The sequence below is a fragment of the Anoplophora glabripennis genome, unplaced genomic scaffold (genome assembly GCF_000390285.2).
Source record: "Anoplophora glabripennis isolate ALB-LARVAE unplaced genomic scaffold, Agla_2.0 scaffold1017, whole genome shotgun sequence".
NCBI lineage: Eukaryota > Metazoa > Arthropoda > Insecta > Coleoptera > Cerambycidae > Anoplophora > Anoplophora glabripennis.
Window position 1 is genome coordinate 110,733 of NW_019417388.1, and position 23,213 is coordinate 133,945.

General features: G+C 30.9%; 2 protein-coding genes across 2 annotated transcripts in view; one reads left to right on the forward strand and one right to left on the reverse strand.

The window, feature by feature from the left end:
• Nucleotides 1-8,337, forward strand: part of LOC108913666 (GTPase-activating protein) — a 45,639-nt gene extending 37,302 nt beyond the window's left edge. The window contains exons 9-12 of the mRNA XM_018719252.2: nucleotides 740-846; nucleotides 971-1,214; nucleotides 3,406-3,681; nucleotides 7,261-8,337. Coding sequence (XP_018574768.1) covers nucleotides 740-846; nucleotides 971-1,214; nucleotides 3,406-3,681; nucleotides 7,261-7,363 — 730 coding nt within the window. The 3' untranslated portion in view covers nucleotides 7,364-8,337. The remainder of the gene's footprint in view (nucleotides 1-739; nucleotides 847-970; nucleotides 1,215-3,405; nucleotides 3,682-7,260) is intronic.
• Nucleotides 8,338-10,402: 2,065 nt separating this feature from the next.
• LOC108913664 (protein nessun dorma) lies at nucleotides 10,403-14,028 on the reverse strand. The gene is made up of 3 exons (XM_018719250.1): nucleotides 13,302-14,028; nucleotides 12,345-13,188; nucleotides 10,403-10,691 (listed from the first exon to the last, which is right to left on the reverse strand). The coding sequence occupies exons 1-3, from the start codon at nucleotides 13,942-13,944 to the stop codon at nucleotides 10,487-10,489; spliced, it is 1,692 nt and encodes a 563-aa protein (XP_018574766.1). The 5' UTR covers nucleotides 13,945-14,028; the 3' UTR covers nucleotides 10,403-10,486.
• Nucleotides 14,029-23,213: the final 9,185 nt, after the last annotated feature.

Sequence of the window (23,213 nt, forward strand, 5' to 3'; positions counted from 1 at the left end):
ATAACTATAACTAATACTACTAATAACTATAACTACTACCATAACTATAACTATATCTATCTATACAGGGTGATTCAAAAAACCGCTGACAGACTTCTAGGGTAAGTAATACATGAAAAATTAAGACGAAAAGTAATTTTACAGAAATTTTGACGCCCTGTATCTCGTTAAGGAGGCATTTGCGACCCTATGTTTATTAAAACTTTTCGTCTTAATTTTGTATGTATTATCTATCCTAGAAGTCTGTCAGCGGTTTTTTGAATCACCCTGTATATATCTATATAACAAATCTAGCTAAAATGACCAATAGTGATATATGGCCTTAAAACCAATGCATGGCTCTTCCGCCCGCCCCGCCGGCATCCACGCTTTTGAAATCAGTTAGTACGTTTGGGACAAATTATGACTTATCTACGCATACTACGTTATTTTATTGTATTAATTACCACTTTCCATCACGCTGTCGAAGAGAAAAGTATTTAATAAAGAAAAAAATCACCATGATATAGAGATTAAAAAACAGAGAAACTAATACAAGCAAGCAAAACAATGTGGCGTGTCACACTGCGATTTCAACAATTTGGAAGGATAGAAATAAAATAAAAAATTTTCTTTCTGAAAAAAAAAACAAAGCTCCCAATATTTTTTTGTTCAAATATTGCGCAAGTAAAGTTTCTCAATTTTTTTCAGTTCGTTATTAAAACAATTTTCTTAATTTGTTATTTTGAACTTTTTTTAGGCTTATGATCAAAAGAGCCCAAGGAAGAAAAAGATTTGGGAGGAAAAATTTTAAACAGCGATACTTCAAACTCACTACTCATGATCTCAGTTATTCCAAAAGTAGGGGTAAGTTTCTGAATGTAATCAAATAGTTTGCCAAATTTTATACTGCGTTTACAAAACAGCAGATATTCTTGATTATTTACTTTGCCTGTTTTCATTTATGTAGCAGTTTTCATTTATATTCTAGGACGAGATGCTTTGTGCCAAATTCCCCTTTCAAATATATTAGCAGTAGAAAGACTGGCTGAAACATCCTTCAAAATGAAAAATATGTTTCAAATTGTCCAGCCAGAGAGGGCGCTATATGTACAAGCAGCTAACTGCGTAGAAGAGAAGGAATGGGTGGATTTGCTTACCAAAATTTGTCAAACTAATGCAAATCGGCTGAAAAAATATCATCCGTCGGCCTTCATCAATGGACAATGGTTATGGTAAGATTATACATATCATCAAAAGTGGGGTTTTTCTCTTAACATTTATTTATTTATTGGGAAGTAATACAACATTCAAACAATAATAAAAAGTAAAAAAAATTGGAAATTGTAAGAGAATCTTCATTCTTGACTGGATTTAAAAATTATATAGTTTAGTCCTTACCATTGCAAAGACCAAGCTTAGGCATTTCCGTGAGACCTCAGAAAATGAAATAAAATAAGATATGTTTATGTACTACTTTGTAAATTAAAAAAAAAAAAATCAAATCAAATTAAATTTATTAATTATCAACTGTTAAATGTGGCCAATTTTTTACTCTTGTTGCCTTTTATTCAACTGGTTATTGGCTTTAAAAAAATAATTTTTGACTAGAATGTTGAATAATTACTATTTCATGATTATTATACGAGGGTTGCCTTTTATATTTCGGGAATATATAACAAAAAAAGAAATGAATCATCGTGTATGGCTTATTGTTTTTCAAAATATACTCCATGAAGATTTGTATACATTTGAACCAATTTTACGAAGCACTTCTTGCATTCGAATTGAGGTACCTCCGGCACATGCAAAACGTTGGCCTCGTAATTTATTTTTGATGTGCGGGAATAAAAAAAAAGTCATTGGGTGCCAAATCAGGGCTGCAGATGACTCATCAATTCAACTTGTTTGAGCCGATATTGTGTAAGAACTCGCATTGTCCTGATGGAGAATGATGCATCTTTGGCGGTTGGTTTCTAAGTATACTGACATAAAGTCGAACTTTACGAAAGGGGTATCAGTTGGCAGCATTAGGATCGTCCATTCCTGAAATATAAAAGGCAACCCTCGTAATATGGCAAACTACTTGCTCTGAAAACTGTTTTTACGGTCTATTCTTGTCACCACTACAAGAAATGTTTAACCTGCAATTCTTTGTTTACATTCATTTCTGCTTTGAACACTAATGTCATCTAAAAAAAGTAAAAGTACGTAGGATTTATGATGGGGGACAAAGAAACCTTAAATCTTCACTTGTTCTTCAGCTTGCATGTGAATTTTTTTGAATTTTTTGTGAGTAAACTTTAACTCGGTTACTACATGTTTTGCAAGATTTTTTCTGTGGTGTCGTTAGACCCTGTGAAATCCATCTAGTTATTTAAACTATTAGCGCCACGTAATACAATAAAACATTTATTATTATTAACTATTACCATCACTTGGTCATACATAACTCAATAAGTTGTTGCGTCAAAATTAAAACATTATTACAATTTTAATTTTATTGTGACAAATTAATTCTTAGAAATGCATATGAACAACTAAAACACCAACTGAATATTATTCTTTAAAAAATTTCAGTAAATGTTCAAAACCATTTTCGTTTTGGCGAATGTTGAAAAATGAAGATGAGCGTAATATTATCGGAATTTATTATATCTGTAACCGCAACTGTGAAAGAACATGTCAGATGTACCTATTTGTATGAATATCCTGAAAAAAATAGATCGGAATTTGTTTGAATTTTGAGCACTCGAGAAGCCTAGAAATAACTATGGACACGGGAATAAAACTAATAATGTTTTATATTAATGCGTGGTGGTAATAGTTTAAATAACTATACGGATTTCACAGGGTCTAACGACACTTACAGTGTACGATAATTCAATAAACAAAGAAATCTAAATAAAAAGTTTAGATAAATTTGGAACGAATACACTGAAGATGAATTTTTCGAGACAAAACGTCTGAATCTGGTTCGGGCTAAGGCAGTACAGTATTGGGGGTCATGAAGGCTTGCAAAAAAACGTAATAAAATTTTTAGGGTCGTATTTAAAAAAATGAAGTTGATTATGGTCCTGGAGAGACGAAAAGTTATATACAAAAATTGATTATGCCATTCGATAGAGGTCAAAAAAGTGGCCATGAGAGAGTGTTCTTCTTTTTTCAATATCACCGCAAACAAGGCTGAAATGAAACAAAAACGGATTTCCAAAATTTCGTTTTTTTTCAAATATTTTGAAAACTAATCATGTTATCCTAGATTTTTTAGAGGCATAATGTTCGTCCCCTGAATACGCAACTTTGCCCCCATTTAAGCTACTTCATACCTCTTACCATTCCCGAGATCCCTGTAGTGAGAAGCAAATTTGTAACAGCCTGTATAAATAATATATTTAATCATCATTAATATTATTTTTTTTTTAGCTGTAAATCACCAAATGAGTTGGCTCCTGGGTGTAGCGAGGTTTCACGAACAGACAACAACTACCATATGACCTTGGACCCTGAAAGAGATTTGCAGAGGATTCATTCTTTGATCATAACCCATATAACGACTTTGGAAGCGTTTATAAAAATATCCCAGAGCGAGGAAACCATCTGCAATATCTTAAAGCAATTAAGAGAGGTGGCTTATCAAATCGAACAGAAACATAGAACTTACAAACGTACTTTGGATCGCAACATTAAATATGGAAGTTTGTAAGTACATTTTATTGAATGGCACACGATAAAACTTCTATAATGTAACCAATCTACAGGGTTGCTACAGACACTTAGCAAGTTAAATATTGTAATATTTGGGAAGTGCAGGGAAATGTAAGAGAAATACGGAAGTTTTCGTGTATTATTCTGAGGCATGTCAAAAAAGGGATAGGGTATTTCTAATAATTTAAAACAAGAAAATTAAAACCACATATTTTTGCCGGTTTCATATATTTCAAAAACAGTGTCTGCAGGAATCAATGTGAAATACGGAGAAATAGGGAAATTACGCATCATATGTGTAAAATTTTTGATATATTTTAGTCATACAGGATGTTCCATAAATGTATGTCGCAAAACGTACTATGGCGATAAATATGAAAAATTATGAAAATGATCTTAATAAAATTTTGGTCAGTTGGACCTATGAGGTCTGTTCAGAAAATAACCGAACTTTTTTTTTAAACTTATTAATTTTATACGTTATTGGTCCTTGTCTGCTACTCCCCTCCCCCCTCTATTCACATACATTTCCCAGCGGTTTTTCCAATTCGTGGAGTAGTATAACTGTATAACTTCATTTGAAATGGTCTTTAAAATCTGTGACTAATTTGCTTTGGTGTCAGTCTGAAAAGGCACTGATTTTAATTTTGGAAATAAAAAATCGCAATGGGCAGGTCTGGTGGTTAAGGAGGGAGAGGGAGGACAGTAATCTGATTTTTAGTACAAAGCTGACAAATTGACAAAGCTGAGCGTACGGGTGCATTGTCATGGTGCAAGAACCTTGAGTTGTCTTGCCAGAACTCTGGTCTCTTTTTATGGATTTGTAAAATGCCTTGCCAGTAAATACGGTTCACTGTTTCACCTTGAGGCAAGGATTTAAAATGCACAATTCCATTAAAGCTGAAAAAGAACAATGAGCATCACTTTGATATTGGATCGAGTTTCATGTAAAATATGCAACGTTCCAGAAAATCGCACATTTAAAAATTCGTCACTAACACTTAAACACGTTGCACTCAAATGAAAACTAAATGAGGTATCAACAATCCAAGAATATGCAGTTATAGAGGAGGTTATGCACAACGCAATTAGGCAATCCAAACCACGTGACAAAATTGGAATTCAATATGGCGTCGAGGGCAAACATTTGTTTGATTCATATAAACTTGTGTGTTTTGTTAAGAGTTTGGGTTTTTCTGTTGGCTTGGCTTTGTTTTTTTGAACATTGACTGTATAATGAGTGTTTCGTGGATTGNAATTTGCTTTGGTGTCAGTCTGAAAAGGCACTGATTTTAATTTTGGAAATAAAAAATCGCAATGGGCAGGTCTGGTGGTTAAGGAGGGAGAGGGAGGACAGTAATCTGATTTTTAGTACAAAGCTGACAAATTGACAAAGCTGAGCGTACGGATGCATTGTCATGGTGCAAGAACCTTGAGTTGTCTTGCCACACCTCTGGTCTCTTTTTATGGATTTGTAAAACGCCTTGCCAGTAAATACGGTTCACTGTTTCACCTTGAGGCAAGGATTTAAAATGCACAATTCCATTAAAGCTGAAAAAGAACAATGAGCATCACTTTGATATTGGATCGAGTTTCATGTAAAATATGCAACGTTCCAGAAAATCGCACATTTAAAAATTCGTCACTAACACTTAAACACGTTGCACTCAAATGAAAACTAAATGAGGTATCAACAATCCAAGAATATGCAGTTATAGAGGAGGTTATGCACAACGCAATTAGGCAATCCAAACCACGTGACAAAATTGGAATTCAATATGGCGTCGAGGGCAAACATTTGTTTGATTCATATAAACTTGTGTGTTTTGTTAAGAGTTTGGGTTTTTCTGTTGGCTTGGCTTTGTTTTTTTGAACATTGACTGTATAATGAGTGTTTCGTGGATTGTAGTTAGGTGTCTTTGTTATTGTCAATCAATATGCAGAGTGATTATTTAAAGAAGCTAATATAAGAATATTAATTAATGTAACGGCATTATAATAAAAAATACATAAATTAAGGAATTGGAATGTACTGATATCATTGTAAAAATTCTTGATAGTACCTAACAATTTTTCTTGATTTTTAAAAAGTATAATTCCATTCTATTTTCGTTTGTATTTCCTAGTAATTTTCTTTTATATATCCATGTTTGGCGCCGTTTTCTCAATAAATCATTTAAATGAGGAAAATATTTAGAATTCACTACGTCAGGTAAACAATGAAAGCTAATTTGGTCTCGATTTCCATGACTTCCACAACCCACTACTATGCATGTTACCGGCATTAGTAATACATATCGTTGCGACACAATTCAGTAAAAGACAAGATGAACACTTCCTTAAATAAAATACATGAATAATTCCTTACAAAAAACTCGTATTAAACGCTTTTAACTAAAAACTTCTGGACTGACTACAATGCATTCTCAATGTAAACAACGTGTCTGCCATCGGCGCCATATTGCTTAAAAATTTGACATGTCATTGGATTGCCTGGTTATTTTCCAAAACGATTTACAATAAAAAGTTACAGGTATAGTTCATGTTGAATGGACACATAATTTAATAGTAAAGTAAAGTAATTAGTGGTGTAGGTTGGGGCAAAATTTATATAAATTTCCTTTTGCGAAATGTAGTTTTGGAAAAATTTTCCATGTATTCAACTTACTTTAAAATAAAAAACTTGGAAACTACATTGCAAATGTATGTAATAGGTATGTGTAATAAAGTTCATATTTTTTGCAAAATTGCTGAGTTTGAGCGTTATTTCGATTATCCAGCAACAATTCAGTCCCGGCTGGCCCGGATAATCGAGGTTCTACTGTATTTGATTTTTATTTCAATTCTGCTTTTGTAAAGAAATTGAAGTATCTCAAAAACGAAATGTAATAAACATTTATTAAAATTGGTTATATTTTGGTTAAAAAAATGCAAAAAACAGTATTATTTATTTAAAAAATATATAACTTGGATACCTTTATTTTTGAAACACAATATAGCTTGACTAATTAATTTGTAGTCTAATTTAGCCTGTACACGGCCAACCATGTTTAAAAAAAATTTTGTTGAAGGTGATTATCCTGTATATTGTATTTTATTGAATTTTATCATTATTTCTTGAATTGGCTATGAAAAATGAGGGATTTTTTTTTGTATTTGAAAAAGTAATTCCTGTAGCAAATACTTTTTTTTTGAGTACGCCTTTTAAAATAATACAGAACTTACATAAATGATTACAAGCCACATGACCCAAGCTTAGGCAACCAACATTGCACGTTTGTTACTAGTAACTAAAATTCCCTAAATCTTAGCATCACCAATCAACAATGACAAACCATTATATCTACACTTGAGATAATGCCGCCGCTGGTTGGTTGAATAAAATCTGAAAAATTACATCAATAACCATCCAGTGAACAGAATGTCGTGATTTAATGTAATCTATCTTATGGTTGTCATCATTTTTAATATTGCAGAAACGTAATTGCCAATGTGAAGTAAATAAATTTACTGGTCACGTGATTTTTAGTCATTTATGAAGGCTCTACAATTTATGTTTCACATTATTTACAGAGCTGCCCCCATTGGTGATGATAATTATCTGTTGGCATCCAGAATGAATCTCGATACTTCCATCTTAAGAAGGTGTGTTTCAAGCGAGCCGAATTGCCCTTAGCACATTATAATGTACAGTTTTAATGTACATTAAAATACATAAAGATTCTCAAATTGAAGACTGTTAAAATATTTATTAAGCAATTAAATAACACCAGTGTAATTCTAAAGAAACGAAACGAAAAACTTGTTTTGATGTTGATACATGAAAAGATTTTAAATATTTTTTTATTAGACCGTAAGTTTTAAGTACAGACAATCACTTATTTTATTTTTTCATTGTATAAATTGTTTGTTTTGTATTAAGTAAGTACAAATATGAATTAACAGTGTCTTATATAAATACATCCTTATTAATAAAATGTGTATCGTATGCAGGGTTTGTAAGAATAAAGAATATTTTCGGAATGTATAAATAATAGAAAGGCATAGGCGCTAGTAGTTTTACCGGAATAATTATTTTCTAAGAGTTGATTGAGTAATAATATTTTCTAGCTTTACTAAAATATGAAAGATTACTTAAAACTACTAGTTTGTAAAGATATTACAAATCTTTAAGTTAATTTTATGTCTTCCATATCATAATTATGGATTATTGTTTATTGTAAGGGTGTTATTTTTAAGGCAGTTTAAAGTTGTATAGTGTAAATATTTTGTTAAGAGGCCATTAAACAGGGCATTTATTATCAATATTTAAGTTCTATCATATTTTATTTAATTTTTTTTAAATGGCTTTTTTAATTTTTTTGTATTTTTATGTACTTTTAGTTCTAAGGTCGTCCCAATTTCATACTGTTGTGTTTATTTATTTTCGATTATTCTTTCAATAATTAATGCTTTAATTATCATTAAATGTATTTATTGTCTATTAGGTTTCTTCTTTAAAAACTAAGTAAATTTTAGTGGAACTGAATTTCCCTAGTTTTTCGCATTTAATGCATTTTCTTTCTTGTTTCTTATTAACTTATTAACTGTTTGTAAATTAATGTTAAATGTTGTTTTTAAATTAGTTTTAAATGTAAATTTTTTTAAATCAAATAAATTATTGGCAGATATTTTTGTAGTATGATTCGACAATTCACTTAATTTCTGATGGGCTACTTTAGTTTAAACTATAAAGTCCAAAACAAATGGAAGAGCTGTAAGCTGTAAGCCCGAGGAGTGGAAGAGATTCACGGCACGATTTTTTTGAGTACCATTTTTTTTTTCATTCTGATACTCAATATTTTGTACCGGTATTACAGCTTATGATACTATACGATCCCGTATATTTTCCGGCAATACCTATAGGCACTGAAATGAACCTTAATGCTTGAGCTAGAGTTAGTTCACCTCACCGATTACCGATAACCTTCCAAAAAGTAGTTAATAAATTCAATGGTACAATTTAGCTGTAAACAGCTAAGTATGTGTGACTAGCAATTGCAGTTCAGTCAGTTTCATGAATTATGGCTGCCTGAATGATATTGGCTTGACTACAATTGTTTTATTGTAAAAAAAACTAACTAAAGTGCAGAATTTTCTCGACTGCAATCAGATCAGAAAGCTGTTGTGATTTAATTTACTCTTTTTATGCTGTGTTTTGTGTTTTCATACAACACGTCTCGTTTAAAAAGTAGTTTATATTATACAGGGTGATTCGCAACTTATCCAAAAGAATTTGGGAAAGACGCAGCATGAGAAATGGAGTCAATATCGTAAAATTGTTTTGTAAAATCCTTAGTTTCTGAGAAAAAAATTATTAAAGTTGTAATTTCAGCCATTACATACTTGGACAACTGTAGTCTCTAGTGTCATTCGCAATAGCGTGGAGAGCCATGTGGCTAGCGACTCCAAATACTGAAATCCGATTTTACAATCGTCGTTGCGATAGTGTTTACAAAAGTTTTTTAGTAGTTAGTATCAAAAATGGCTTGCGTGTATAGTAACTCGGAGTTGATGGGTATCATTTTAATTTATGGTGAAGCAAGACAACATTTCTATTATGGTGAAGCATTTGTGTTATAGTGAAACAAGACAACATTTGTGTTAGTTCGTAGAAACTGAGTAAGACAGACCCAAATGTATTTACACGTCGGTGGACAAAATTTTAAACAGCTGTTGTAACATCAGGTATGTCAAATTATTTTATTATTTAAAATCATAAATTAATTTTATTAATTAATAATAATAGAGGCAAAAGTAGTCGAGTTTGTTGATATAAAATAGGTGCTATAAAATTCATTCTTTCCAAAAGTTTTTGTCCGTTTTTATCACTTTGCCGCCATGCTGGTTGCATTATGGAAGGTCAGGTTTTACAGTGAACTAGTTTCCAGTGCCGTGCAGAAATTTATTTTTAAATTATTTTCGAACTGCCCTTTTTGATTTCTTTTTTACAAAATTGTATTTGTAAGAGTCCACTGTACATTCAAAATATTTTTTCTGATAAGTTCTGAATCGGTCTGTATAGAGGGTGTAACTTAAACAGAAGCTATATAAATTTAGGCAATATACCTATGGTATATTGACGAGAACTAATAAGTTCGAAATGGTCTATGTCAACAGATTTTATTCATGAATAATCTTGGTTATTTACTAGATATTGGTAGTATAAATCAATGCGTCGGTGCATATAGCCCATGGAGTAGTTTTTTCCCACAATATCATTAGTTACAAATTTCATTCATACTAGTCATGCTTTCATCGCAACTACAGGCCTCTTTATGTTAGTAGGTACAAAACGTTTTTTTCCAGTAGGCATTACACTTAACGTGACATATGATTTATAGTTATTATAAGTTACCCACACTCAAAATTGTCTGTATGTGGACTTCCAAATAGTTAAATTTGTTAGTTGTCTCACCTATGGCTTACTGATAAGAATAAGTTTGAAACTGGTATACTTATGCCTGGCGACTTTCTTGATGAATCATCTTAACTATTTACTAGATATATTTTTCACTTTCTGAAATGTTTTTTAGTTAGCGTAACCAACAATATTAAGATATTATCAAATTTACATAAAATGTCAAAGAAAATCAAGTGTATTAAAAATCATATAAAGTATTTCCTTACACAAAATGATAATAAAAGATGGATTTCAAAAGCTGTAGGTTGTTGCTTCAGATTTGGATAAATAAACATTTATTTTACCTATAACAAATAAAAATTTATAAAAAATAAAAAAATTTACCAATAATAAGAACTATGCTAAAGTATCAGATTTCTTTTCTATAACTGTTCCATTAACTTCCATTTCCTCATCCTCTGAAGATTCAATTATCGTTGGGTCAAAATCTGGGTCGGAAAATAAATCTTCCATGGGTTTTATTTTATGCTTCTTATTTATAATGACATCACCCTTTTTATTGTTTGTACCTTTAATTCCTTCTGACTGCATATCTGGAACTCTGAAAAAAAAATGCAAGTAGTAGTAAAGTAGTTTATCAATTTTGGAAAAATTTTACTATGACTAAATTAATTATTTGTGGTATAATTTTAGTTTTTTCTTCTATTTTGTATTTTGACAATTGTGAAAAACACATAATCAAATAAACCTTTACACCAAAAGCATCAGCCAAGAATTATTTTTATGTAAATATGTAGTTCTGCCTAACCAAAAATCGAGCAGATAAATAAAAATTAAAAAATACACATCACTATACAGGTATTACATACTTCAAAAAGTTGGTGATGGTTCGAAAATCAATCTGTTTTCATTCTCAGAACTGAGAATAATGTTTTCCTTCTAAATAAGTTGTAACAGTTTAAATTTGTTTATCTGCTTCCATAGCTAGAGATGTCATATAAGGTTTATTCTATTATCACTTACTTCTCCTTTTAGTATATGTAGCCAACAAGGATTCAAATACACAAAGTAATTTGAAACACATCTTTCACCATCTAAATGCGGTCTTTTCTAATTTTCTTTTCATAGTATTATTTTCCTTCTCTAAAATTTTAAGAGATCTCAATATTTTATTAAATGGTGAAATATGTGTTTCAAGCAAGGTCAGCAAGGACCCTACAGATACAAAATAAGAAGTAATAATAGAATAGACATTACATATCTAGCTGTGAAAGCAGATAAATGAACAAATTTAAACTGTTAATACTAACACAAAACAAAAACTTAATTCTCAGTTTTGAAAACAAATTCATTTTTGAATAATCAACAACATATTGAAGTGTGTGATATATAGTGATGTGTATTTTCAATTCTTTTTCGTCTACTTTTTTTGTGTGAGATTTTTAGTTAGGCAACTATTAACCCTTGACTGATCCTTTTGGTATAAGGGGTTATTCTATTAACTTTTTTTCACAGGTGGAAAAATCAAACACAATTATTTTTTGTCCCATGAATTAGGGCTGGTTAAAGTAGTTTGCATTATTCTTGGCTTTTCTTACTGCATACTAAATAAATAATAGTATAGGTGACAATTAATCATACACTAGGATCATTGGCATTATTTTCTATTTTTGGGCAATTTCACCTTATTTATCTCAGAATGTAAATAGTTATAAATTTGATTATTTTTTAATTTAAGCAATATGTAGAGATTATTCAAATTAGCATTCGAGATTTTTTTTATATAATTTAGTTTATCAACTTGTGTAACGGGAATTTTCATAATATAAATGAATAAATAAATAAATCCAATTTGCTAGTAACATTTAAAAAATCAAAATCAATACAAAATTTTGTTATATACCAAATTTTTTTTGGTGATAACATATTTCATGTGCATTTGCACTTACGACTATGTTGGTAATGTTTTTATTATTATTTAAAAAGTTTTGATAATTAAAAAATATATATCTACTGTTAATAAAAACATAAAGTTGTTTTTCATAGTTTGTAAAATTGAAGTGGTGTATCCGGAGGTACATCTAAAAAAAATAGTTCTGTCGTCTCTTCATAGAAATAGGTATTTTTTTAATTAAAAATTTAGTTTCATGTTAAGTTAATTTACTTTTAGGATAAAGCATTTTTAAAAGCACCTTTTATATTGAAGCATTATAATAAATAACTGTTGCTTACTAACTCTGAGGTTAATACTTACATATTCAAGGTTTCAAAATTTCCAATTTTTCTAGAGTCAATATTCAAGTTATCTTCAGTTTCTACGACAATTCCATATTCTTGACAGTCCCGGAATACAGATTTTTTTACATTTGCCATGCATTTATCATAAATTTTCATACCATAATTAACATTGTGAATTTCAGTACTCTGCAATAAAATGGTCGATCCACTATTACCAACGATTGAAGTACAAAATCCAGTAATTTCACAATCTATAATTTCAACCAATGCCGATGCTAAAACTATTATTCCTTGATGAGTTGAAGAGGCTCCATCCCCGATAATTTTACAATTTTTTAAAATTCCTTTTCCGCTACGCACCAAGATAGCACACTGCGCAAATCTAGCATCTATTGTTATGTTTTCTATCAGTACTGTTTCTCCTATGAAGTCTAACATAACATCTTCAATTTTTGAGCTTAATATAATATTTTCCCTTAATCCAATCCCCTTTAGAATGCCACCTTTCTCTAACGCCCCTGTGGTGCGTATTACATGTTGGGATTCATTTAAAATAAAAATATCTCTAGAATTTGAGGTCTCCAACTTAGATGCTAAACTAGTAGCAAACATTAAAGATTCTGAAGGATAATGTGTTTTAACTTTTTCTAGGAAACTGATATAATTATCTACAGTCCCTTCATCAAAAATCAACCATATCTGTTGCTTTTTATTATCTCTTGCACTAATCAATTCTGTCTGTTTTTTTATCACAACATTTCTTAAAATCGGGTTTTCGACTAGGTCAATCTCACTTTTTATTTCTAATAATCTCACATGAATTTCCATAAGAGTTTCTACTTTCTTGTTATTGCTGTTACCTAAAAATTATAATTGTTTAAAAAATTGTACTTATTTATAAGCATCAAATAAGATCGACAAATAAAAGGTATTATAAAGGTAATTTGGTTTTAAGTTTCTTTTAAGTACTCACTAATATCATAATCTATATCTTCATCCTCAGATAACTGAGATTCAATGTATTCTTTCTTACTATTTAATCTCCGTGCTTCGGTTAATAAAGAATGAATGTATTCCGCTGTTGCTCTAGGAATAATGCCATTTTTCATATCATAATATAATCTCAATCTACTTTCCAAATGTTTACTTTTCCAGTCCACAGAATCGTCATCATCATTATCCCAAGGCATATAAATATGAGTATAGAAGAAACGTAACATATCTAAAGCATTTGCAGTTGATTGCATATTTAAAGCTACACTTTTATCTTGTTCCTTTGTTGGCCATAGTTGAGAAAGTGGCACACAATGTTTTTCTGAAATCGATATATCATCTTGAACTGCCAAAACTCTGACAAGACCCGATAAGTCTTGGTAATCTACATTCAAGACCAAAACTAGTATGACGGATGGAAAAGGTATATTTAAAAGTTCACATATTAAGCGAGGTATTTTCCAAACAGCTTGCCAACCACTAGGATCTACTGTTAATTCTAGATAAAATGTCCACTCTTTTTTTATTAAGGTAACTGGCAGTACTTCATATCCAGATAAAACATCTCTAAATTCTTGTAAACGCTGTTGTAAACTTTTATCAAATGTTAATATTTGATCCATTATAACCAATTATTTACGATTTTATTAAATTAATTAAATAAAGCAATTCACATTTCACTGACCGTTGATATGAACAAGCTGTTTCAACTTTCAATTCAATTCAAATTTAGAGCTGTCAATTGTCATAAAAGTGACAAGTTCCAATTTAGGTGAAATCACGGTTGCGGTAGTGTGATCACATATGACTGAAATCTCAGGTAAATAAAACATGGCTATTTCACTACTATTCTTGTATTGTACAGGGTGTCCCAGAATAACGTGTACAACGGAAGACCACAGATTCGTGTTCTCAAAATAGGTAGATTTAGACTTATTCACCTATTATATCCAAAATCGCTTCGTTTGGCCGCTACTCGAATACGTATCAATACAATACTGTTTGTATTCACCGTTGCTAGGTGGTTGCTAGGAAAACTGTACGATTTTTTTACCAAGCTGTGCGATTTTTTTACCGTACGTAATATAGGAATCTTACATTGATCGCAGACGGTGTGTTTTTAAGTATTTACAGTAGTGGTCGTAGGTAAAGTGTAGTACGTAATACGTGGTGTAATGCAATTATACGCACTCATAGCTTTTCCATTCGTGCGTAAAATGCTTTTTACAACACTTATTACGTAATATACTATTATAAAGTTAAATATAATAGTTGTAGTTGTTAACTAAAGGAGGACGAGAAATTCCTAGAATTTCGCATTTAATGGGCAATCAAATTAGGTTGGGTCATTTTAACATAATATGTATATACCTGAATATTCATGCTTTTATTAAATTTATCTTGAGTTCATAAGAATTCATGCCCGTATCTAAGGGGCGGAGTTTTAGTCTATTCTATTTGGGAAAAAACTTGTCTTACTGATCGCTCGTTATAGTTGCATTCGCAATATTCGCATTCAACACCAGTAACGATTAGTGAGTGATTTGATGAACATTTTTGTATTACAGAAGCCACTACGGAACGTCTCAGAGGACCACTACGGTCTGAAGAGTGAGTTCGATCTTAACAATCTTGAACCAACAGGAACCAAAATGAACATCAGGCCGAACCTAAGGGTTTTGATACCGGCGGGCCTACCCCCACAGAGCCTAGTCCGAGAATAATAAGGGCAGGTGAAAGATTCCTAGCTAAGTCCATTACTGTACTAAGGCTAAGGATGAAGTGATAGGTAATTCTGTAACTGTCGGCGAACAGGTGCACGGGAAACGACATAACCCGAAAAACTCTTGCCTTTATTGTATGACTTTGCGATAGGCTATTTTAATGTCACCATATTTTTTTGATGTCAATGCGGATGAAACGTTGAAGATTAAATTTAAAAAAAAATGTAATTTTTAATATAGATATATTTTTGCATGATTTATTAAATAAATATTGGTATGCGGAAAATATGCATTATGAATTATAATAATATGTACCTATATATAGTATGTTACTAATTGATAGTAAAACTAATCTGGAGATACGTTTTAAAATAATAGTTTTTGTAGATATGTGAAATGTCCCTAAAAAATAAATAAAAATACTTACTAATTATGAGTTTTTAATAAAAAGTATTTGTCACTTTTTTTAAGCATTGTGTTTAGTTTGTAAATTTCAGTGTTAATGACCCAGTAAACAGAAGACGGTGAACAGTGAAACAGAATATTTTCATAAATACTATATTACAATTAAATTTCATATGTAACTTATATCCCATATTCGTTTGTAACCTCAAATGTCCTCAATATTGTGTATTTAATTTTAATATAAAGTTTTATATATGTAGGTATATGCCATTGTATTACATACTATTTTCTTGTAAAATTTGTATCACACTTTCTTGGAAATAGGACATCATTTCAGAGTGGTCTATGTTTCAGAGTGAAAAATAAGGTAAGGGAGCACAGTTATATACGGTGTTCAAGGAAAAATAATACAAATCATAGACGGCGTAGGAAAGTAAACGGCCATAAACATTCCAGAATAACTTCCTTTGGTGAAAACAAACTGATTTAGAATTATTTAGGTACTTTATTTTAATTTTGCTCTTTAAAATGTTTTACTAAAAGATAGAGGTTACTAATAATGCGCCATTCTTCTGGTTTTTTTGATGTATTTTTTGTTGGTAAAGATTTTAAGAAAACGTACCTACATGCTTTTTGCAATGGCAATTTATTTCCTTTAAAAAGGTATAGGTACTTGTTGCATGTGTGACTGCTAAACTTCACTTTTTTGCCAAATTTGCAACTAAATTAAATATGTTATGGATAGTCTGAAAGCAGCTTAGAATACTAATATGTGGTAGCACTAAGCAGGCAGTGGTGAGAATAAATAGATTCAGTAAGTGGAATCTTTTGACATTAGAACACAATATGTAAAACATAAGAATGAGTGTCGTGAGTGTGTAGTGCGGCTCAGTACAAGCACCCAAGGCTGTATTTGAAAGTGACGAGTAGCTTTAAGAAAATACCAGTTCAGCAATATATATTGGATAACTTGCAGTATAGAATCGACCACTCTGAACGTAATGAAGTGGAAGCGGCATTCAAGCAATCTGTTGGGTAGTTCAGAGTCATGAAACAGATCATTTTTGAACAAATTCTTAGCCAATACTTACAGGAAGGAATTATTGTCTTGATATTGGCAAGAGAAACCTCGACTTCATAAAGAATTTGTCACCTTGTCGAGTAACCTTAAACCGATCATTGGGTAAGATTTCCAAAATACTTCTTGACAATTTTTTATTTTGATTGTCATTGGCTGGAAAACGAGAGATTCAAGTTAGCACTATTTCTCCAATTTTGAATGATACACCAGAGCTTCTCTTTCTATTGAAGCAATCATTTTGTTCCGCCCGTTTTTCTTCCACCACTCTGCAACATCTATGGGAAGTTTAGTAATATCAAGAATTTTAAACGTCAATTCTGCAATTCTGCAGTAGTTTGTAGTAGTCATTTTATTCATTGTATTATTGTACAATTCCAACTTCTCTTTATCTCTGTTTCCAACTGTTCGTTTCTACATGCCATACCAATGACTGTTGTAAATAAACCAAAACATTTTGTTTTCTCAAAAACTTAGAAATAAACGTCTTTCCTGCGCCAATAATTGTTATCCTATGAGGATTCCCAAAAATAGCGAACATACCTTTTAAGTCATCGATGACCCTAGACATTCTGGTATCAGGTAAAATGAATTTCATAAAAGCATTGATAATCAGCAGAAGATAAGAACATCCATTTTTAATTTTCATCGCCTTAGTCCTGAATTTGTTGACAACCCAGGTAAATAATTTTAATTTCCAGAAAAAAAAAACACTGGTAATTTCATGCTCAAGCCGTATGCCTTTAGAAAAGACAACATAACGAAGCTTTATAACTGTATGATGAAGCAACTACTTCCAAAATCTACAAAATAGTATAATTTTGATTATTAATTAAAATTTTAGAGAACAGAATTTTCTTTTATTGTCGAATTTATCAAATGCAGGTACTCTTTATTTTTCACCAATTGTGATCTTTCGATTTTTGAGGTAAAACCTCCATAATTTATTAAACAATCTGCGTACCTTTTTTCTGAAATCCCAATCTCTTCTCAAATGAGACCATTTCCCACACGAATAACAATTCCTATTTATTTGTTTTGAATTATTGTTACCTACACGTAAACATACGATTTTTATATTGCGGAATTTTAAAGTGCTTTCCTGACGGTGGCTATTTGTAAGTAACAGGCCCGGTCTGGCCAGGTCGGGAAGTCGGCAAAACCCGACTTATTTTGGAAGATAGGCCCCCAAACGACTAACGAGTCGCCAAAAGTATAAGAATTTTTTTTTGTAAATTCTTGAGATATAGCCACCGTAAATTGAAAAGAAAAAAGAAGAATGTAGAAATGAAAATTGAATCTTTTGTAGAAATGGGTTTTTTCCCAGGTCAAATTTTATTATTTTGCCCTATACCCCTATAAACAGTGTACAGGAAAGAAAGAAAGAAATAAATATATATTCCAAACCGTAAGCCCTTTAAACTGATAACTCCTTTATCTATAAGCCGTGGACCTGGAGGAAAAACGAGAAAATTCGAAATTTAATATAGCTTTCTTTAAGCCAAAAAAAGATTCCGTGCGTAGTGCCTATAAGAATACAGATCCCGAGAAAAGAACAGAAAAAATTATGATTATAATAATCATAATTTAAACAAAATCGCGGTTCGAAATCTGAAAGACATTGATAAAGAATTGTCGAAAAATGATAAATCCCTAATAACAGCATGCTTCGATTTGCAGAAGGTGTTAGTAACGCCCAAGTCAGAAGTCAGCGATTTTTATTATAAAAGTAAAATCGCACTTTACAATTTATGATTTAGGCAGCAATCAAGGCTATTGCTATGTATGGCATGAGTAAATATGGAAGAGAGGACCGGATGAAATTGGAAGTTGTTTATGGATCTTTTTAAAAAGTGNGAGAGGTGGGGGGGTGGATTAGAACTCTCCAACTTACCCTACTAACATAAATAAATCATTAGGAATTTAAAAAAAATAGTCCACCCAATTTACACTTGGAGAAAAAAAAATTGTTATCTGGACTTTTATAAGAGGAAATGCTAAAGGGGTTTATAATAAACCTAAAAAAAATAAATGCGTGAGCAGGAGTGACGGAGGATTGATTTGGGGGGTTTAAAATTTGTGAAAAATTGTATCATTGGGATTTCTGGCAAAAGTTGACATCAAACAAAAAATTATCCAATACAAAAGTTGTAGATCATGCAAAAATGTACAACTTTTGTAGAGGTCACTTTTAACCTTTAAAAAGACTTTAGATTTTGTCATGAAAATAGCAGCGACGTATTTAAAAAAATTAACCTAATGATGATCCCTTGAAGACACAACGTCGGATTGCAAAAATGCTAATGCCATGGGATATAGCGGAGAAAGTGGCAATGTAAATATGCAATTTATTTTAAAATTCGTTTTCAAATAAAGCCAGAAATAAAATTAAAACGATTTTACGAAATTTCGGGTTTTTCCGGATATCTCCGGAACTACCCGGAATTTTAAAACTTTCTAAACGGCATATTGTTAGGTGTAAAAAACACAACTTTTTTTATAATTTGAGCCACTCCGTATCTCTTACCGTTTCCTAGATCCTAATGCTATCCCATCCTTATCTTGGACACACTGTATATCTATAAATTCATCAAAATTTAAAAAAAAAAAATAAGTAGACTAATCGATCCTACGGGAAAAAAATATTATTTATTTTATTTATTCACTATTCAACTTAGATGTTTATAGCAACACTATACAAAAATAAAGTTTTGGGTCAAACAGTGAGACAGTTTTTTTTGTATTTTTTTCCGTACAATTGAATGGTGTAATCAGTTTTTGAATTTTTTTGAAATTTAAACAAATTATCAACAATTATTGAAAAATTCATTGTTCATTTTTAATTTTTTTTTGCATTTTTGAGCTTGTTTTTGAACTGTGACTACAGATTTTTTTATTTCACCAAAAAGTGTATGTCACAACGAAAATAATAATTACCGGCAGAACTCTATACGATGATTTTTCTAAGTAGAATTTTTCTTTGAAAAATGTTTCAGACCGGAAAAAATAAATATCTCGGAAACCCCTTGAATTTTTTATCTAAAGTTTGTGGTTATTTAAGACACAGAAAGGTATACTTTCACCAAGTTTCGTCAAAATTAAATTATTTTTGCGGAAATGAGAAATAAAAAACGAAAAATAAGAAAAAAACCGTTTTTCACAATTTTGTCAGAAATTTTAAGGTTATCTTAAAAAGTGGCCTCTACAAAAGTTGTAGATTTTTGCATGATCTACAACTCTTCTATTAGATACTATTTTGTTTGACGTCAACTTTAGCCAGAAATCCCAATGATACAATTTTTCACAACTTTTCAACCCCCCAAATCAACCCTCCGCCACCCCTGCTCACGCATTTATTCTTTTTTCGTTTATTTGCTTTGCCATTTCCACTTATAAAACTACAGGTAACATTTTCTTTTTTTTTCCCTATAAATGAGTTATTTCGATCGGTCTAAAATTTTAAAAGTATGTCGCTCCTACCTTCCATAATGGTAATGAGTGCGACAAATATCGAAAACCCGTTCTCTCTCTCTTTCTAAACATACGAATAGTATTAATTCCAGCGTGTCTCTAGTTCATAGGGTCCCTTGCTTGCGTATTCTAGAGAAAGTAAGATTCAATACACTTGCCTTAACCTAATAAATTTCTTATTAACAGAAAAGAAAATGAATGCAGGCCCGGTCTGGCCAGGTCGGGAAGTCGGCAAAACCCGACTTATTTTGGAAGATAAGCCCCCAAACGACTAACAAGGCGCCAAAAGTATAAGAAAATTTTTTTGTAAATTCTTGAGATATAGCCACAGTAAATTGAAAAGAAAAAAGAAGAATGTAAAAATGAAAATTCAATCTTTTGTTGAAATGGGATTTTCCCAGGTCAAAAAAATAACACAAATTTTATTATTTTGCCCTATACCCCTATAAACAGTGTACCGACAGGAAAGAAAGAGAGAAATAAATATATATTCCAAACCGTAAGCCCTTTAAACTGATAACTCCTTTATCTATAAGCCGTGGACCTGGAGGAAAAACGAGAGAATTCGAAATTTAATATAGCTTTCTTTAAGCCAAAAAAAGATTCCGTGTGTAGTGCCTATAAGAAAACAGATCCCGAGAAGAGAACAGAAAAAAATATGATAATAATAATCATAATTTAAACAAAATCGCGGTTCGAAATCTGAAAGACATTGATAAAGAATTGTCGAAAAATTATAAATCTCTAATAACAGCATGCTTTGATTTGCAGAAGGTGTTAAGTAACGCCCAAGTCAGAAGTCAACGATTTTTATTATAAAAGTAAAATCGCACTTTACGATTTATGACTTATTGTTAGGCAGCAATCAAGGCTATTGCTATGTATGGCATGAGCAAATATTGAAGAGAGGACCAGATGAAATTGGAAGTTGTTTATGGATCTTTTTAAAAAGTGTTAAAGAAATGGCATACGAAAGGTTATTCTTTATTCCAACAATTGCGGTGGTCAAAAGCGTAATCGTTTTGTTTTTGCGATGTTTGCTTATACATCAATGACTTTAGATTTGGAAATAACACATCGTTTTCTTGAAATTGGCCACACACAGAATGAAAATAACAGAATGCATACTGTGATTGAAGTTGCAAAAAAAACGTCACTATGCTATATTCACTCCTGATCAGTGGATTAGTCTAATAAAAATGGCCTAAGTTACTGCCCCACAGTATAAAGTAAAAGAAATGTCTCGAGAACATTTTGTAACTTTTATACAAATGGTAAAGAAACAAAACTGGAAAAAAGATATTACTGGAGAGGCTGTAAAAATCAGCAAAATCAGAGAAATCCACTGCGATCCAAAGTCTCCCAATAAAGTATTTTTTGTGTATAATTTTGGAGAAAAATAAAGAACTAGACTTACAAACAAAAAACACACGCAAACGCGTAGAATATCAATTTCCAAAATTGTATCAAGGTTTGTTGCCAATTGATGGTAAAAAATTAAGCGGTCTTTTGGGTCTGTATAAGGCCAATTTCATACCACCGATGTATCATGGATTTTACAACTCCCTTCGGCCTGCTAGTAAGACTGACCACAAGGAAGAACGTAATATTGACCAAGAAGATGACTCTGACTGAATCATAATAAATTTTCCTTTTGTCATTATTGATTATTAACAAATATTTTTTTATCTAAAAATAGAAAATGTTTCATTTTTCTGTACCTTATTAGTGTAACAAGTTGTTCCTCAATAAAAATTTTGTCGACGAAAACTGTAGTAATTCATTCAAAATTCATTTTTTTCTTATCCTAAACTATTTTATTTAGATCACCAATAATTAATTAAGACCTAAACAATAATTACTTTGTTAAAGAAAACGATTTAGCTCTTGTAATAAAAAAAATAACGAACATTATTATTTTCTCAACTATTCAAATGCAATTATCTCAGTATAACCAAATTTGAGATACGACAGTTTTCCTTGGGAGAGTCGATATGCACCTTAATAACAGACAGAACCAAATAGGCCCCGATTTCGATTTTTTCCGACGGCCCCTGAAAGAGCCAGACCGGGCCTGAATGAATGTGTAATGGTAGAAAACAATATTTTATTTTTAAAAAGATGTATTTTGAAAGTGTGCGGAAATTTGTAATTGTATGAATATATGAATGAACATTTAAGAGGTAGAAAATACATTGCTTACGCGTTAAAAATTTGAAGCAGTTTTTGTCGATTTCAAAATATTTCAGTAACCATATTAGTACCTAGGCTTTACTTTAATTTACTTTAGATGTTATTTAAAATATTATTAGAAAAATGTATGTTTACAACTGGATTTAAGTACTTATTTGAAAAATGTAAAAAAATATTGTCAAAAATTTGCAAAATGTACGTAAAACAAAAAAATATATTTAAAATTTTTTTATCCATTATATTTTATGTCTGCACTATCTTGAAACATGTTGCTTCAAAATTATGTTGTTATATTTTAGGGAGTGATTGAGATTATAGAACTAATTTTTTTTTTTATAAACATGCAGTGGAGATACATCTATCCCAGGGTTAAAAGAAACAATTCTGTGGACAATATTTTAGAAAAAATAAGTTAAATAAGCCACAACCTGTAGGTATTAAATATTGGAATGGCCAAGAATATGGGAACCTAAATAAAATAACACCTGGTATGTCATATGTTTTTTAGTAGTATTTTTTTATTAATTTAGCCTTAGTATTATAGAAAGGAAAAAAATCTGTTTTATTTCTAAACAATTAAGGACTGGATATATTTTTTTAAGGTTTCGGCAATAAATAATTATTTAACAAACTTACCTATTCGTCAAAATATATTTGATTAAAACTAAAACAGCCTATACATATATTGGAACTTGTGCCAAAACTTTTACTTTGGGTATATATTGTTTTCCCCAAATATATTGAGATGAATCAAAAGTTCAAAAGTTTAAATTTCAGTATTGGGATGAAAAGAGATTAATGTCAAAGAATGACAGTGTAAGTTACAGATTTGAAATTTGATGACAATTAGATACAAAATGACAATTTAAAAGTAAAATATGAATTTTAATGAAATATCAATCTAAATTAATAAAAGTGGTTATAAAATAAGGGTACTATATAGCAAAATAGGAATTAAATAATATTGCAAAAGTTAAATTGGAAATGTAAAATTAAAAGTAATCTGATTGGTTAAATTAAA

Excerpts from the sequence above, each read along its gene's own strand:
- LOC108913664 (XM_018719250.1), bottom strand. The coding sequence starts at position 13,944 with ATGGATCAAATATTAACATTTGATAAAAGTTTACAACAGCGTTTACAA. Across the intron at positions 13,189-13,301 it reads AGATATAGATTATGATATTA|GTAACAGCAATAACAAGAAA; the intron begins GTGAGTACTTAA and ends TATAATTTTTAG. Across the intron at positions 10,692-12,344 it reads AATTTTGAAACCTTGAATAT|AGTTCCAGATATGCAGTCAG; the intron begins GTAAGTATTAAC and ends TTTTTTTTTCAG.